General features: G+C 41.7%; 1 protein-coding gene across 1 annotated transcript in view; it reads left to right on the top strand.

The window, feature by feature from the left end:
• The window catches only part of HIPK3 (homeodomain interacting protein kinase 3), a 283,073-nt gene that overhangs the window by 235,430 nt on the left and 30,348 nt on the right, over positions 1–17,295 (top strand). The window contains 1 exon segment of the mRNA XM_030200637.1: positions 82–323. Coding sequence (XP_030056497.1) covers positions 82–323 — 242 coding nt within the window.

The following is a 17,295-nucleotide window of genomic DNA, read 5'->3' as shown; positions in this document are numbered from 1 at the left end:
GGGGTATAAACATGCAGTAACAGTCATTCTGTGATTTAGGTTAATGTTTTGGGTTTTTTTTTGTTGTTGTTTTTTTTGTAGTATATCAGATGATGAACCAGAGAGCAGCTGTGACACAGTGGATGACTCACCAATCTCCGATTCCTCAGGACAAGACAGCCCATTTGTGGAGAGCAGCTTTGTGAAAGAGACTAATATAAATACAGAAACAAGAACCTCAGATAATACAGAAACCAAATCAATTGTGTGCCCTGTGGTGTTCCCTTCAAGGAGAATAGAAATGAAAAGAATGAATTCTCATCAGATGTCAAAGAGTGGTAAAGGTTTGTAGCTTGTAAAATTTCCCTTTTCAGTGAAAAGAGTTGAAATTTATACTATGCCCAGCCCTCAGCTACCTTGAATTTTGTTTCTGTTTTTAACAAGTTTCAGTTTGGTTCATTTATCCCCTACATGGTTAACAATCAGATATTAAGGTATAACCATTACTCAGTCCCTCCCCCTTCCTTTTCACTTGGGGTGTCCCTAACTCTTCCACTTAGGAAGAAGTTGTTGACATGCCTGATCCTACTTACTTATTACTCGCTAATTTTACAGTTGTACTGACTGAGGTGCAGATACCTTTCATTTTTATATAGATTTTTTCTTTGGTGACCTTTCCTTCTGCTGTTGTGCGGAATCTTTGTAAATGTCTATGTGTGTAGTGAAGGGCATGTGCCAGGTCTGTAAATAAACAAATCTTATTGTAGCTTGTATTGAATGTGTTCTTATGCTCATTTTTTTTTAAAACTGAGTATACAGGAATACCCAAATCAAATACAACTGAACAGTAAAGTATGACTTGTCATACTGTGTAGAGTGTTGCTAACAGAAATTAATTGCAAATACTTTGAACATAAAGCATCCACTTATGACTTGGAAATGAAAGTCTCTAATGGTGCACATACACCAGAAAAAGTATTTGAGATCCTTTTCTCTTGGCTGTCACATGCTCATATTTGCATGTAAGGCAGACCTAATTCCACCATAGATTAACAGATAGGGTTAAATTATCCTTCTATGATTCAGTGGTTGTTAGTGCAGTTGCTAAAAGAATGTATATATAGTTTGTTTGCTGTGAGACCTTCAGATTATAGTAGCACACTTTAAAGGGTATGGAGGTCCACGAGAACACTGATTCTTGGTCCAGATACTTGACCAATATAACAAATTATTGCAGTGGAATAGCAAATAGGACAGCATACTGTTTTGTAATTTATGTACAGGACCAGCAGAATTGACTAGATTTAATTGGGGCCTATAAAGATTAATGTGCTAAATGGAACAATAATTTATGTAACTGAAGCTGATGAGGTAATATGGATTGCTGAAGTCAGCCATTCCCAGCGTTTTGGAGAAGGTATATGTCCTGTCTTATTTCCAAATGTACTAAGGAACTGTTATACAAACTGTGCTAAAAATAGAAGCCTGAGGGTTTGAGAGGTCCCAAACCCACACATTAGTCCTCTAGTTCCCATGCATCTGTGAGAGCACTGGGCAAACCAGTCTTTTTTTAATTTTTTTAAAGCCCATGGATTAACTGTAAAAACTGAATTATATGACGGGGAGAGGTCACACTCTGATTCGTTCTCTGAATTATGTCATTTTTCTCTCCCTTAACTGATTGTCCCAGGCACCATTGGCATTTACCTTGCCATCCCTTCTAATTTAATGGAGCATTGCCAGTTTAAATATTGTCATTGTACCAAATAGGCATTTGCTTGAACAAGATGCCTCAGAGGTAAGAGGAGCTAGCAAAATCATGGTAAGTAGTTGTTGCTGAAACAGCAGCTTACCAACCCAGGGGCGAACAGCAAGAAAACAACAAATAATCTTCTGATGATAGCAGATAGGCTTATCCAGGTTAATTTTGGTGAAACCAAGCATTGCCTGATTTCAAGATGTAAACATGGAGATAGTGAGAGAAATCGGGAAACTTTTACACCATTCAGACTTCTAGTCAACACTAATTTTCTAATTGATGTCCTTGATGTCTTATTGTATGCTTTCCTTTCTTTCTCCCTTTTCCTACTGTTCCTTGTCTTTCTCATTATTTTTTTTGTCATCCCCCCTTTTTTTTCTAAATATTTTATTGTAAACTGCTTAGATTTATTTTATAGGTGAATATCAAATAAAAACTGTTTATCTTGACCTTCCTGACAAATTTATTTAATCTAATTGCCTAATCGCTGTAGATGGAGACCAGGAATAACAAAGGTATTGAGCTTAAAATATAATTCATCTTTCTTTGACATTGTCGTCATTTTTATATTATCATGTCTGCCCCGACACAAGCGAGAAAGCACAGATTATTTCAGGAAAGAATAATCAATTATTTGTTAGCTGTTTCTAATGGATCGTTCTGTTTTAAAGAGAAGTCCACTTACAGAATTCTTAGTTGTTTGTTTATTCAGAGGGAGAGCTTCAGATTTGTTCCACTTCATTTTGTATCCTTAGATTTTGGAAAAGTTATCTGTAAGAGGAATTGAACTAACTTTGACATAGGCCATTTTATCATCTGCATATATGGACCCTTTAGAATGAACATTGCGAATTCTGACCCCTTCAGTGTTTGCATCCTGCCTAATAGCTAACACCGGCGGTTCAAGGGCAGTATTAAATAGTAAAGGAGGTAGGAGACAGCCTTATATGGTGCCCCTAGCAAGAGAAAAAAATGGCAGTATTTCAGCCATGGGAACACAGAGAAAAGCAAACCTTTGCGTCAAAAGCACAAAAACAACAGCAGCAAAGATGAAGAGCAAAAAAAAAGCCCCAAAGCAAATAGCATAGTACAGATTCTTTATTGATTCATAAAAAAGACTCAACACATTGTTTTGGCCGCTAGGCCTGCATTAGGAGTCTGTACCAAATGCCTAGTTCTCTCAATAGGTGTCAACGATAGTATAAAATGCACTGGAAACATATTGGTTTAAACAACATGAGCAATTAAAGAAATGCAACACCATCTGGTCTATATACCACACAGTGCATCAGTATCTGCCCGCACACGGAGCGCTTGTGACTGCTCAATGACCAGTCTCCAACCCAACCCCCCTCCCCCTCTAACCTGCCCACTTACTGATAACTACCCTTCCTAAAGCATTTAACTCTCATATCTTGAAGGGACTTGATTCTTGTGTCCCTTCCAATGTACAACCGAAGCCTTTATCACTAGCCCATGCTACTGCAAAGCAAAGCAACAAGAAGATGTTATCAGCGCCTTGTACCCCAATATCCCCTCCCCCCTTCCCACCCCTCCCATCTTGTACTCCAACTACCGACTCGGAAGAGTTGTGAGTATCGTCCTAATGTTATAGGTTATTAATAAGGAGACTGCGCCCATGCAGACTCAGGCGCTGCAAGTAGGGATTCCAAAGCTTCAAAAAAAATTGTTTGAGTTTGTGGGACCCATGTGCCTCCTTAACCTCCCAAGTGGTCAGAAGATGAACCTGATTCTGCCAATGCCAAAATGCTGGTGGTTCTGCCGATGTCCAATATTGCAAGATTACTTTTTTAGCAACTAAGCCCAGCTTCCGACACAGCAGAGTGTTATATTTGCCCATGGGATGAAATGCCCCGGGCTTGTCTAGTAAAAATGGTTCCACTGTCCCTTGAAGGTGGCAACCCAACATTTGCGTTAAAAAGCCCTTAACCCTCCCCCAAAAGAGTTTGATCCCAGGGCAGAGCCAAAAAGCGTGAAAATACGTATGTCTCTGATGATTACATTTAGGGCAGACTGACTCCCCATTGCCTACTGCATGCGCGATATTCACTTTAGTCCAATAGGCGCACATAACTACCCTAAATCCACACTCTCAAAGCCTTGCCCCTGTAGTAAGTGATAGGATCCCCTGTAATGTGGCAGCGACATCCAAATGGCCCTCCCAAATCCTCTTCCCAACGCGTCCTCAGCCAGGTAAAGTCTCTTTCTGAGGCATCCCTCATCAAGCTCTTCCGAAGACTCGACACTGACAAGCCTCTAAGCTCAATCCCCTGAAAGTACTCTTGGAGTTTAGCGCCTAACTGTAGTGCCAACTGTGTCTTATCCAAGGATGAGACATAATGTTTGAGTTGCGCATAGGCGAATCGGTTACCCCATTGAGATCCCACCTGTTCCTGCAGCCTTTCATAGGGAATCAACTCTCCTTCTCTCTCCAAAACTTGTTCCAAATTATGAATACCCCTCCTTTCCCACTCAGCAAAGATTGGATTATCCATGCCCGGTTGAAAAAAACTCATTACCCCTAAGAGTGAGTAAATCTGATACCGCCGGAATAGCTCCCAATTGCTCCGCTAGGAAGCACCACATCTGCAACGGACGTAATAAACTGCCCTGCAAATGAAGAGGCGTCTGTTTCTTAGACAGGTGGAGCAATGAAAAAAATTTATGGGGTGCAAAATATTCACTTTCTAGTTCTGTTGGTGTAAAAGTCTGTGTCTGTCCACACCAGTCTCCCAAGTGACGCAGTAAACAAGCCTGATTGTATTGTTGCAAATTAGGGAGACCCATGCCCCCCCTGCTCCAATCCTCCACTAAGACTGAAAGGCGCAACTTTGGTTTTTTCCCCCTCCAACAAAAACCGGTAACGAGCCGATACAAGCCCCTCATGTCTTTTTGTGATTTTAATCGATAATGATTGAAGAACATATAGCCAACGTGGGAATTGAACCATCTTTATTAGATTCACTAGCCCTAACAGGGATAGAGGAAGATCTTTCCATGCCTCTAAGCATCTTTTGGTGTTGTCCATGAGCATTCCCACATTGAGCCAGTACAGGGATGCCACATTCATCGCAAAGTGAAGACCTAAGCACCTAAAGGAATTCCCCACCCACTTCAAAGGGAACTCCCCCTCCCAATCCCTCTGAAGGTGTAATGAGGACGGTAGAGCTTCCGATTTGTCAACATTAATACGAAATCCAGTATAGTCTCCATACTCTTGGAATGACTCCAGCAAGGCGGCAAGAGACGCCTTCGGATCTGCTAGATGAACTAAAAGGCCATTGGCAAACACTGCCACCTTGAAACAGCAAGAACCCACCTGAATACCCCTAATCTCAGGATTTGCCATAATGTCCCTAATAAAAGGATCTAATGTCAACACAAACAGGAGAGGTGACAAGGGACACCCCTGTCTAATGCCCCTGCGTACCACAAATTCTTGGGAGATATGTCCATTCACTAACACTCGTACCTTAGGCGACAAGTACAATGCCTTTATTACTGAGATGAACCACCCGGTAAACCCATATGTTTGCAGCAATGCAAAGATAAAATCCCAGTGCACCCTATCAAAAGCTTTTTCTGCGTCAAAACTAACAAGGATGGAGTGCATCTCTTTCTGGCGTCTATATTCCAATGTCATAAGTATTTTACGAATACTCTTGGCCACTGAGCGCCCCTAAACAAAACCCACCTCTGCTTCATGAATAATCCTGGGTAAAACTCGCGCCAAACGATTTGCCATGATTTTTGCCAATAACTTGGCTTCATAATTCAGAAGTGAGATTGGACGATTCTGGAAGCATAGGGTCCCGACCTGGCTTAGGTAGGACTATGATATTAGCTATATCTAAAGATAATGGTAAAGCTTCTACCTCTGCAATCTTTATTTATTTATTTATTTGCAGCATTTGTATCCCCCATTTTCCCACACACTAGCAGGTTCAACGTGGCTTACAAGACACCGTATTGGTGAACGCCAAGTACGGCAGGTGTTTAACAAATACAATTAGAAATAGGATCAGGGAAAGTAGGGACAAGTGGGTAAAATAAGTGACAAAGAAATAAGAAATAGCAATGTCCTTTGAATCAGTGCAGAGTTGAGCCAGCTAAGCAGAAGCAGTAGGGTAGGCCTTGCAAAATAGGTCTTTAAATTTCGTCTGAATTCTAGATGGTCATGTATCGTTTTCACACTTTTAGGTAATGCATTCCACATCTGCATACTCAAGTAGGAGAAATTGGACGTGTAGGACGTTTTATATTTAAGACCAATGCAGTTTGGATAATGAAAGTTCATATAAGTACGAGATGAGCTGGTACTATTCCTGGCCGGCAGATCAATTAAACCAATCATATAACCTGGGGCATCACCGTAGATTATCTTGTGGACCAAGGTACAAAGTTTGAAGATAATGCGGTCCAAAACAGGGAGCCAGTGTAGTTTCAGTCGAAGAGGTGTAGCGCTGTCATATCTTGTTTTGTTGTATATCAATCTGGCAGCAGTGTTCTGGGCAGTCTGAAGTTTTTTCAGAAGCTGTACTTTACAACAAACGGGTGAGGTGGGGGGGGGGGGGGGGGACAGTTTGTAGAAAAAAGTTTGTGCTGCCTCCACAGTAGTAAAAAAAGAAAGTCTTGCCATCATGTTTCTTGAAGTTTTGCTTTTGTAGAAAAGGCCAGACCATCTTTCATGCTTTTATTCAACACTTGGTAAAGCAAAGCACATGAAATCTTTCGATGATGAAACTCAATGTAAGGGAGCAAAAGCTTTCCAAGCAGCACTCACTGTAGCAGTGTAGTCCTAAAAACATAAGACTTTTTTTTTTTTTTTTTAAATTTTCAAATTCCAAACACTGAAAACCTCGTAGAGCGTGTAGGATAGCTTGCTTAAGTGTAAGGTGTACCACACGAAAGTGTGTCACCCTAGGCTTTGCAAACACATCAGTCCCCGAGGCCAGCCGATGAGCCCATGCTATTTTAAATGGAACATAAGGGGAAAGCGAGTAAAGATTTTGGAATCCAAGTCTCTAGAGTCTGCACCAAGACATCAGGCGTCATGGTCTCAAAGTCCCACCAAGTGCAAATTTTTACTCCTGGCTCTACCCTCTGTCATCCACCTTGCACGCCATCTGTTGAAGACTGATGAAACTTATCCGTATCATGACTCGTGTTCTGCACTTCGACTTCCAGGGTTCCCACTTGATGTTGCCAATCAAATTCTAAGTCCATGCTATCTAAACAATCATGTGCAACATCAATTCTATCCTCAAACTTCTGCATTTTCACTGGTTGATTCCTTCTCCCTCTCGGTCACCAAGCCTTGCCAAAAAGTCCTGTGCTTTCTCCACCACAATGAATGAATGTACCGCTCCCTTGTATGTGATTCTAAGGATGGCTGGGTATATCAAAGCAAATTTTATCTTTGCCTCAAACAGCTTTGTACACACTGGGGCAAAAGCTCTTCTTTGCGTCGCCACCCCAGAAAGTAGTCTTGGAAGCATAAGATTTTAGCGTTATCATATGTAAGTGACTTCCTGGCACGCAATGGGTTTAGGTCTAGCATGCCGACTTTGTCCAGCACCGATTCTGTGAGCTCGCTCCACTCAAATAGGCCCAAAGCTAGTTCCCAGCTGTAATTCTTTAGTGATCCAGGTCTCTAAAAAGCTCACCAGGTCTTTGTCCGGAATATTTTCTGGTAACCCCACCAATCGCAAGGTGTTTCTTCACGACCTGTTTTCAAGATCTTCTACTTTATCTTCTAATGCGGTGATCTTTTTAAGCATAGTTTCCTGCTTGGATTCTCAACATCGCTGGTATGTTGTTGATAGGACACACAATCTTTAGCTAGCTCCGTTAGCTGCGATTGCATCCCCTTCAGTTTTGAGTCCAGCGGGCCAAAGCAGCATTCCAATAGCTCCTCCATCACCCCTGACATTTCTTTTGTAATCTCCGCCACCCACGTTGAAGAGACAGAAGAGTTCGCAGGACTTGAGGGTGCCGCCATCTTTTCCTCCACCGCCTTCCCTCTAGTCTTGTCTTTATGTGCTGTTCTTGCCGCCATCGATGCAGGTTACACTCTTCCAATGGGCCACCTGCTATTCTTGATATTTTTAATAACTTTATGTTGCACGAGGTCTGTTTATTTCTGTAACAGTTCACTGGGAAACATCCGAGGGCCTGGAGAACCTCAGTCTAGCGTCTGTTCTCCAGCATGGCGTCACGTGACCTCTTTACAGTCCACTTTAATAAATGATACTAGCCTATAATTATAAACCAAATTAATGTTCTTATCTGGCATTTCCAAAACTATTCTTCAAACTTGCTATACCGCTATTGCTGATAACAGAGCTAAGCAGTTTACAGACTAATAACAGCAAGAAAGGATCTCCATATTCTCTGAGGACAAGCAGGCTTGCATATTCTCACATGTGGGTAGATGCCGCAGATCCAAGCCTGCTGTCCTTGGAGAATACCTTCTACAAGTAAGTATCTTTGCTTTCTACAAGGACAAGCAGTCTTGCATATTCTCACACGTGGGTAGACGCCGATCCGCGTTGTCTACCCACATGTGAGAATACGAAGCCTGCTGTCCTCGGAGAATACCTGCTACAGGTAAGTGTCTTCGCTATGCAGACAGGAAATCAAACAAGTAACACAAGTTAAAATAAAAAAAGAGAGAGGAAAGGGAAAAAGGCAGGGGAAAAGGACAGATTCTTTGTTCACTCCGTTTCCTTCTATTTGTTGAAGGCTTACCTAAATAGCCAGGTCTTAATAGCTGTTTTAAATTTGGGTAACAGCAGTTGTACTCTAATTTCTCACGGACAACTGTTCCATTTGAGGGGGGTGATAAAATAAAAAGCACTATGCCTAGTGCTTTCATATTGATCAAGCCTTGGTCTGGGCAGAACCATACGGTGATTGTTCAGGGATCGTAATGTATGGGAAGCAGAATAAGGAATGGTAGAAGATGATAGGTAAGGAGAGAGTCTAATGTGAAAAGTTGGGAATGCTAGCAAGAGAATCTTATATTTCACCTGATATGAGACCAGGAGCTGGTAGTGGTCTTTAAGAAGGTGGGATACACTGTCATACCTCCCTGTGTGGCATAGTAATCTGATTGCACTATTTTGCAACGATTGTAGTTTTTTGATGGAAACTTGTGTGATGTCCAGCAAAGATGATATTACAATAATCAATCTAGGACATGAGTAGAGAGAGAATCAGGCCATGGAGAGTGTCCATCTACTGATAGTAACTGTTGAAGGGTGAAGAACCAGGATTTGACCATGGAGGAAATGTGAGATGAAAATGAAAGTTGGGTGTCAAATTATTGCCCCCAAGTAGCGAAAAGAGTTAACCAGTTTTATAAATTTTCATAGAAGCAGCAGGCCAGCAATAGGACTAACTTGTCACTTACTCATAACCTTTATCTTGTCTTCCTCTCTTCAATAGTCCCTTCCCTATGTGTCCTTCTATCTGTCCTACCCTTATCCTTATTGGTGCTGTCTGTCCTGATTTAGATTGTAAGCTCTTTTGAGCAGGGTCTTTTCTTCATGTTCATTTGTGAAGTGCTGCGTACGACTGGTAGCGCTATAGAAATGATTTATAGTAGTGGTAGGTTTGGCAGCCTGTAAACCAACACACTACAGTTTTATCAGGGTTTAGGATCATATGCGAAGAAAGCCAATTAGATACAGCTTCAAGACAAGATTGCAATGAGGCAATATTTGGACAAATCGACTCAGTTCAGTAAAGCAAAAGGATATTGTCCACATAAATGTACACAGAAATGTTGAAACTTTGGATAAGGGAGGCCAAAGGACTCAAAGAAAAGATTGAATAAGGGGGGTGGGGAGAGGAGAGTACTGAGCCCTGTGGGAAGTCTTGCCTCACCAATTTGCTTCATTTCTTTGAAGGCATGAATAAATGTCAAGAAACATAAGCTGGTTGATGTGTATATAGATTTTCAGAAAGCTTTTGGTAAAGTTCCTCATGAGAGTCTCAAGTAAATAAAAAAAAGTCATAGGATAGGAGGCAATGTTCTGTTGTGGAGACAGAAAATAGAGGATAGGGTTAAATGGCCGTTTCTCTCAATGGAGGAGGGAGAATTTTCTACAAATGAGGATAGTTGCTGAAAGAGTTTTGATTTTGGGTTTTTCCCCCCCCCCTAGAACGTTAGATGAGAAACATAGGTTCGATATTGGGTGATAGTGTTTGGATAGAGAGGGATCAAGAGAGATGTTCAAGATGGGACGGACCAGTGCTGTTTTCCACGTGGAGGGAAAATCAGAAGAAAGACTAGAGTTTTGAGCATTGCAAGAACCAATGGCAGAAGATTTAACTTGGACAGTTTGAACTATGAGAATGGGATAGGATCAAGCAGGTTTGTAGGTTTTGTCTGTGTTAAGATACAAGAGAGCAGGTAAAAGTACTTAGCTGAAAAGAGGACCATTCAGAAAAGACCAACCATTAGGGAAAGCTTCCTGGGAGACCAAAGGAGAAATAGTGGAGACAGATTGGGACTGTACAGACTCTAAGGGAGGTTACCTTGGAACTAAAAAAGTTGGCAAGAGCCTCTGGTGAAGGTCTGACTGATGATACAGCTGTTGACGGAGGAGTGGTTAAAAACCAAAATATAGAAAATAATTCTTTGGAAGCGCAAGCAGCAGACAAGTTAGTATAAGCAGCTTTGACTTGGTTAAGATGGTAGTTACTCATAACGGCATGACCTACAATGCTCGTGACCCACTGAGGATTGAGATTTATGCCAGATACGCTCATAACCTATGTACAAAAAATGAGTCCTCCACTGTGCCCTGCTTTAAGAATTCCTCATATAAATAAAAGGGTGGTGCAAGACATTTGGAGAATAACCGAGAAATTTCTCTCATTAACCCCTCAGGACCTGAAGCCTTTTTATTTTTTAGTTTAGTGGAAGGGGATTTCAGGAGACACATCCTTCTGTGCAGATGATGGCCTTCAGTGGTATAAATATTGTAGATATTGTGACAGAGATATGCAGAAAGGAGATCAGACATATATAGTTTGATAGTAAGTTTTGTATATACCAAGACTTCTGCATCCTTATACATCTTTTTCTCCTGGGGTGTTTGTGGGGCTTGGACTCTTCACCTTGTTTTGTTTCATTTTTTTTTCTTTTATAAATATTGCACTAAGAGATGCCCTGCCATATTGGACTCTTCATAATAGCATGCCTGCTGTGTGAAACTGAAGTCTTATGCTCTTTGCCTCATGATAGTTATATAGAGATGGAATTTGTTATACTGCCTTTCTGTTGTCATCATCCAAGAGGTTTATGTATTATGTACAAATACTTGGGGCAATGGAGAATTAAGTGACTTGCCCAGAGTCATGAGGAGCTGCAGTGGGAATTGAACCCAGTTCCCTGGTTCTCGGGCCACTGTACTAAACATTAGGCTATTCCTTCTTTTACAGTTGGAGAACAATGGCATAATGTTTTCTGATCAAAGACCCATATCCTCTAGGTGTTTGCGTTTCTGTTGTACCCTGGTATGAACGGTATAGCCAATGATAATTACTCTTCTGAGGGTTGCTTTAAAGGCATCGCACCATACTGCTGCAGAGGTGTCCTCTATGTGTAAAGTAATTCATACAGATTTTTCTTATAGGCCTTCAAAGTTTGTCATACTGGAAGACAGCTGAGTTTAAATGCCATTGCTGGGATTCTGTTTGTTTTATAAAATTAGAAATAGTCAAGGAGATGACTGCATGGCCAGAGATGACTGTTTCCTATTATTAGTTCCAGGTATGAATGGAAGAAGTATACTGGAGGATAAGTAGTAGCTCTAATATATGAGTAGTAGTTGGTGGGTAGGGCGTGTTGAGAATAGAGTGTGAACTTCTTGGTCATAGGACATTGCACCTGCCAAGGGTCTACCCATCCTTGGGTAGCTTTGAGACTCTCGAGTGGCTTGGGATTTTAATGATATTTTTCTGTAGTGAGATTATCTGTCTAAAATGGGATCCAGTGGGAGAGGAGTCTCCCCTAAAATCAGATCGACATAATGACTACTGCCAGTTATTGAAAAAAGAGGGGGTCATCTAGTGCTTAGTGGAATGCAGGGCATAGTATGAGAGGTAACGGTGTTGCATCCACTGGGAAACATGATCATAATATGATCAAACTTGAGCTAATATCTGGAATGAAGTCACAAAGGAGATATACTGTAGCAACAATTTTTAAAAGAGTAGCTATGATAAAATAAGGAAAATGGTTAAGAAGCTAAAAGGATCAGCTGCAAGAGTTAGGACTTTAAATCAGGCATTCACATTGTTTAAAAATACTATCTTGGAAGCCCAGACCAGATGTAGTCCACATATTTATTTACAAAGGTGGAAAGAAGAGCTAATAGCCAGTATGGTTAAATGTTGAAGTGAAAGAGGCTATTAAAGCCAAAAGAACATCCTTAAAAGAATGGAAAAAGGACCCAAATGAAGAAAATAAGAAGCAACATAAGCACTGGCAAGTTAGATGGAAAACATTGATAAAGAAGGCAAAAGAGAATCTGAAGAGAAACTTGCCACAGAGGCAAAGACTCACAGTAACAACTTTTTCAGGTATATCAGAAGCAGAAAGCCTGCGAGGGAATCTGTGGGACTGTTAGATCATGAAGGGGCATGCAGGCAGGACAAGGCCATAGTGGACAGACTGAATGAATTCTTTGCTTTGCTCTTTACAGAAGAAGATGTAAGAGATCTACCTATTTCAGATATGTTTTTTCAAGGGTGGTGATGTGGAGGAACTGAAAAATCTTAGTGGAACCTGGAAGATGTACTGAGCAAAATCGACAAAGAATAATAAATTACCTGGACCGGGTGACATGCACCGTAGGGTACTGAAAGAACTCAAACATGAAATTGCTGATCTGCTGTTAGTGGTCTGTAATCTCTCATTAAAATTGTCCATAATATCTGAAGATTGGAGGGTGGCCAGTGTAACGGCAAATCTTTTTTTCCAATCTGTTTGATTGATGACATCACAGTACAGACAACCAAGCAAATTCTTCAAACTTCCAAAAGTCATCAAGCAGGTTTACTTCCCCCCCCCCCCCCCCAACTTCCCTCAAACCCACCCAAACCATAGCTATCTCCGCTCAACCCTCACCCCCTCCTATTACCATAACCCTTCCTTGCCACTTCCTTTCTCTAACCCAACACCCTTATACGGTATTTACCCCAGAACATGGGGCTGGGTCTGGATCTATGAATCCCCCACCCTTTCCACCTCACATGACCAACCCAAAGATACCTTAAAACAGCATTAGAAACCCCATATCCTGAACAATGGTAAGTAAGCTTATACAAGAAACGAAATAAAGGCATATTAATGCATTTCGTTATGTACTGCAGAGTGCATAATGGAAAAAAAAAACACAAAAAGAAAGACACAGTCTAACATGATGACAAGTAAAGCCGACGCTCACGGGATCAGAAAATTAGATACCCTGTCCGGCTGGGACAGTAGAAAAAACTTTGTGCTGCCCCACAGTAGTAAAAAAAAAAAGTCTTGCCATCATGTTTCTTGAAGTTTTGCTTGGTAAAGCAAAGCACATGAAATCTTTCGATGATGAAGCTCAGAACGTAAGGGAGCAAAAGCTTTCCAAGCAGCACTCACTGTAGCAGTGTAGTCCTAAAAACATAAGACTTTTTTTTTTATTTTCAAATTCCAAACGCTGAAAACCTCGTAGAGCTTGTAGGATAGCTTGCTTAAGTGCAAGGTGTACCACACGAAAGAGTGTCACCCTAGGCTTTGCAGACACATCAGTCCCCGAGGCCAACCGATGAGCTCATGCTATTTTAAATGGAACATCAAGGGAAAGCAAGAGTAAAGATTTTGGAATCCAAGTCTCTAGAGTCTGCACCAAAACATCAGGCATCGTGGTCTCAAAGTCCCACCAAGTGCAAATTTTTACTTCTGGCTCTACCCTCTGTTATCCACCTTGCGCTCCATCTGTTGAAGACTGATGAAACTTATCCGTATCATGGCTCGTGTTCTGCACTTCGACTTCCAGGGTTCCCACTTGATGTTGCCTATCAAATTCTAAGTCCATGCTATCTAAACAATCATGTGCAACTTCAATTCTATCCTCAAACTCTGCATTTTAGCATCCAATGCCGCTTCCACCACTACCTGCACTTCTGACACGTTTTCCTTGAGCTTATTGATGAACCCAGCGGGGCCGAAGGCGACACCATCTTGGCATCAGATTCCTGCTTCTCCAGAGTTCTGCGAGTCAATCAATGCCATATGACATAGAAAATACCTCAAAACTGTCTCTTTTTCAAGCCTGCCAGCCCAGCAGAGAATTATGAAACTTTGATCGTCGTCCCTTGTAAAATGTAAATTGGGATAGGGAACAAATTAGGTGGAGAGACAGATTTGCCAAGCAGGCAGCTCCTGCTCTAGGCATCACGTGGTCTCCGACGCTAATTTTTTAAAAGGGTTTCAGGGATGATCCAGGAAATTACAGACTGGTAAGCCTGACTTTAGTGATAGACAAAATAGAGAAAAGTGAAGAATAAAATTGCTACACAGAGACAAATGTGGTTTAATGGAACAATCAGCATGAATTCAGGCAAGGAATGTCTCCAGTTTACGTCACTTCTTTGAAGGCACAAATAAATATGTCAATAAAGGTGAGCTCGTTGATATAGTTTAGAGTTTCAGAAAGCTTTTGTCAAATTCCTCATGAGAGATTCCTGAGAAAACAACTAAAGTCATGGGATAGGAGGCAATGTTTTGTTGTGGATTAGCAATTGGTTATTGCACAGAAAGCAGAGGGTAGGTTTAAATGTCCATTTTCCTCAATGGAAGAGGGTGAATAGTGGAGTGCCACAGGGATTTTGTACTAGGATTGGTGCTATTTAAACACCTCGTTCCAATTTCCAGAACATTTATAAATATGTTAAATGTACAGACGACACAAAACTACTCAAATTTGTTAAAAACACATGCAAACTGAAAAATTGCATGGAGACTTTAAGAAATTGGAAACCTGGGGATTCAAATGGCAGATGAAATTTAATGTGGTCAAATGCAAAGTGATGCACAATGGGGAGAATAATCTGAATCATAGTTAACTGATTCTAGGGGTCCACCTTGGGAATCTGCACCCAAGAAAATAATCTAGGTGTCGTCGTGGACAATATGCTGAAATTTTCTGCTTAGTGTGAGGTGGCAGCCAAAAAAGCAAACAGGATGCTAGGAATTATTAAGAAAGGGATGCAAAAATAAGACCAAGAATATTATAATGCCTCTATATCACTCCATGGCGCAACCTTACCTTGAGTATTGTGTTCAATTCTGGTCGCCATATTTCAAAAAAGATATATAGCGGAATTAGAAAAGATTCAAAGAAGAGCGACCAAAATGATAAATGGGATAGAACTCCTTTCATATGAGGAAAGGCTAAAGAGATTAGGGCTCTTCAGCTTGGAAAAGAGACAGCTGAGGGGTGGAGTTGATTGAGGTCTACAAAACCCTGTGTGGTGTAGAATGGGTAAAAGTGAATCTATTTGCTTACTCGTTCAAAAAGTGCAAAGACTAGGGGACACTCAATGAAGTTACTTTGAAATACTTTTAAAACAAATAGGAGGAAATATTTTTTCACTCAACGAATAGTTAAGCTCTGAAACTCATTGTCGGAGAATGTGGTAACATCGGTTATTGTATCTAGGTTTTAAAAAGGTTTGGACAAGTTCCTGGAGGAGAAGTCCATAGTCTGATATTGAGATCGACATGGGGAAAAGCCTTCATGCCCTGGGATTGGTAGCATGAAATGTTGCTGCTGTTTGGGTTTCTGCCAGGCACTTGTGACCTGGATTGGCCACTGTTGGGAACAGGATACCGGGTAGATAGACCATTGGTCGGACACAGTATGGCTATTATGTTTGCTGGGGGCATAGACATTGACCAGGTGCACACAAAGTTCCCAGTTTTAATCACCATAGTTACCCACCTGGTTTTATTATGTACAGTTTGAGATTTTTAAACTTTAATTTAATTTTAATGTTGACATTTGTAATACCCTTAACCGTTAAGCTCTAGGAGGAGAGCAAACAATATTTTGCACAACAGACTTGGCATAGGACCAACTTGCATACAATAGATAACAGTTTCCTAAAATCTCATATACTGTGTAACAGTTGAATGAAGTATTCTTAAAGACATGATTACACAATAAATAAGTTAATGCATTAAGCGGTTTTGGAGAAAGGTTGTTACATAGACAAGTCAGCTTTGGTGGCACCGCCCAAATTGTTTGTGGCAGGAACAGCTGGGACAGAGGCTGTCATGCAGGCGGGTTTGGCGGATGTGGTCCTGTTTTCAGTGGAAACTGCTGCCTTTTTAGATTCTTCCTGCGCTGCAGGGCCGCCCCAGTTGCTGCAGGAAGATATGTTGCCTCGTTCTGCCTTGGCCAGTGAGTGCTCAGGAGGGTTGGGGTTCCCTCCTGAGTTTGTTTGGACCCTATATCAGACCTGGAAGTCAGGTCCGATGGTGGCAAAAAGACCTCGCCTGGACTGGGCTGAGAATCTGGAGGCTGTTTCTCTTCCAGGCTCAGAGGAGGCTCTTAGTGATCTAGAGGAGGAGGATCCCCTGTACTTGGCTCAGGGGAAGTAATTTTTGCTCCCTTGGAGGGACCCCTCTGTGGTCAGGATTTTTTTTACAGGGATGAGCTGGTGAAGTTGATAGACCAGGTGTCCTCTACTCTTGTTCGAACCTGCAGAGGCTGCCGCTGAGGATTCTAAGCAGGTAGATCCTTTGGTCAAGGAAATTCGGCGTCCTCCACGGTCCTTTCCTATGAACAAGGATCTTAGGGAGATGGTATTACAGGAGTGGACTTCTCCAGATGCCCCTTGTAAGGTGACTCGTGCTATGGCTGGACTTTACTCTCTCCCTCGGGAGGATAGGGAGTCCCTAAGGCCTCCCATTGTGGATACGGTGGTAGCGGCGGTGACTAAAGCGGCGGCAATTCCAGTAGATGGGGGTGCGGTGCTCTGTGACCCTCAGGATAGGAAGTTAGAATCTTTCCTTAAGCGCAGTTATGATTTATCAGCTTTAGTGCTTCAAGCGTCTCTGTGTGGGGGCTTAGTGGCTCACACTTGCTTTCGCTGGGCGGAGAAACTTCTGGATGATTCGGTTTTGGACAGGTCTCTTTTGGTGCAGGAATTGGCCAAGTTAGAGATGGGCTCTTCATTCTTTGCTGATGCCCATGACTTGCTTCGATCATTAGCAAAGAATATGTCCCTGGTAGTTGCTGCCTGGAAGGCTCTTTGGCTGCAGGGTTGGTCTGCAGATGCGGCCTCTAAGTCTAAGTTGTCTTCACTTCCTTTTAAAGGCTCTATTCTCTTTGGAAAATTCCAGAGATTTTGGAATTTTTGCAGAATGGTTTGGACAGAGGTTTAGCTCTGTCCTCTCTAAAGGTGTAAGTCGCGTCCTTGGCCTGTTTCTGGGGGAAGGTTGAGGCGATGCCCTTAGCTTCTTCTCTGGATGTAGT

Source organism: Microcaecilia unicolor, chromosome 4, assembly GCF_901765095.1.
Source record: "Microcaecilia unicolor chromosome 4, aMicUni1.1, whole genome shotgun sequence".
Classification (NCBI taxonomy): Eukaryota; Metazoa; Chordata; class Amphibia; order Gymnophiona; family Siphonopidae; genus Microcaecilia; species Microcaecilia unicolor.
This window is presented reverse-complemented; position numbering and strand designations above follow the sequence as displayed.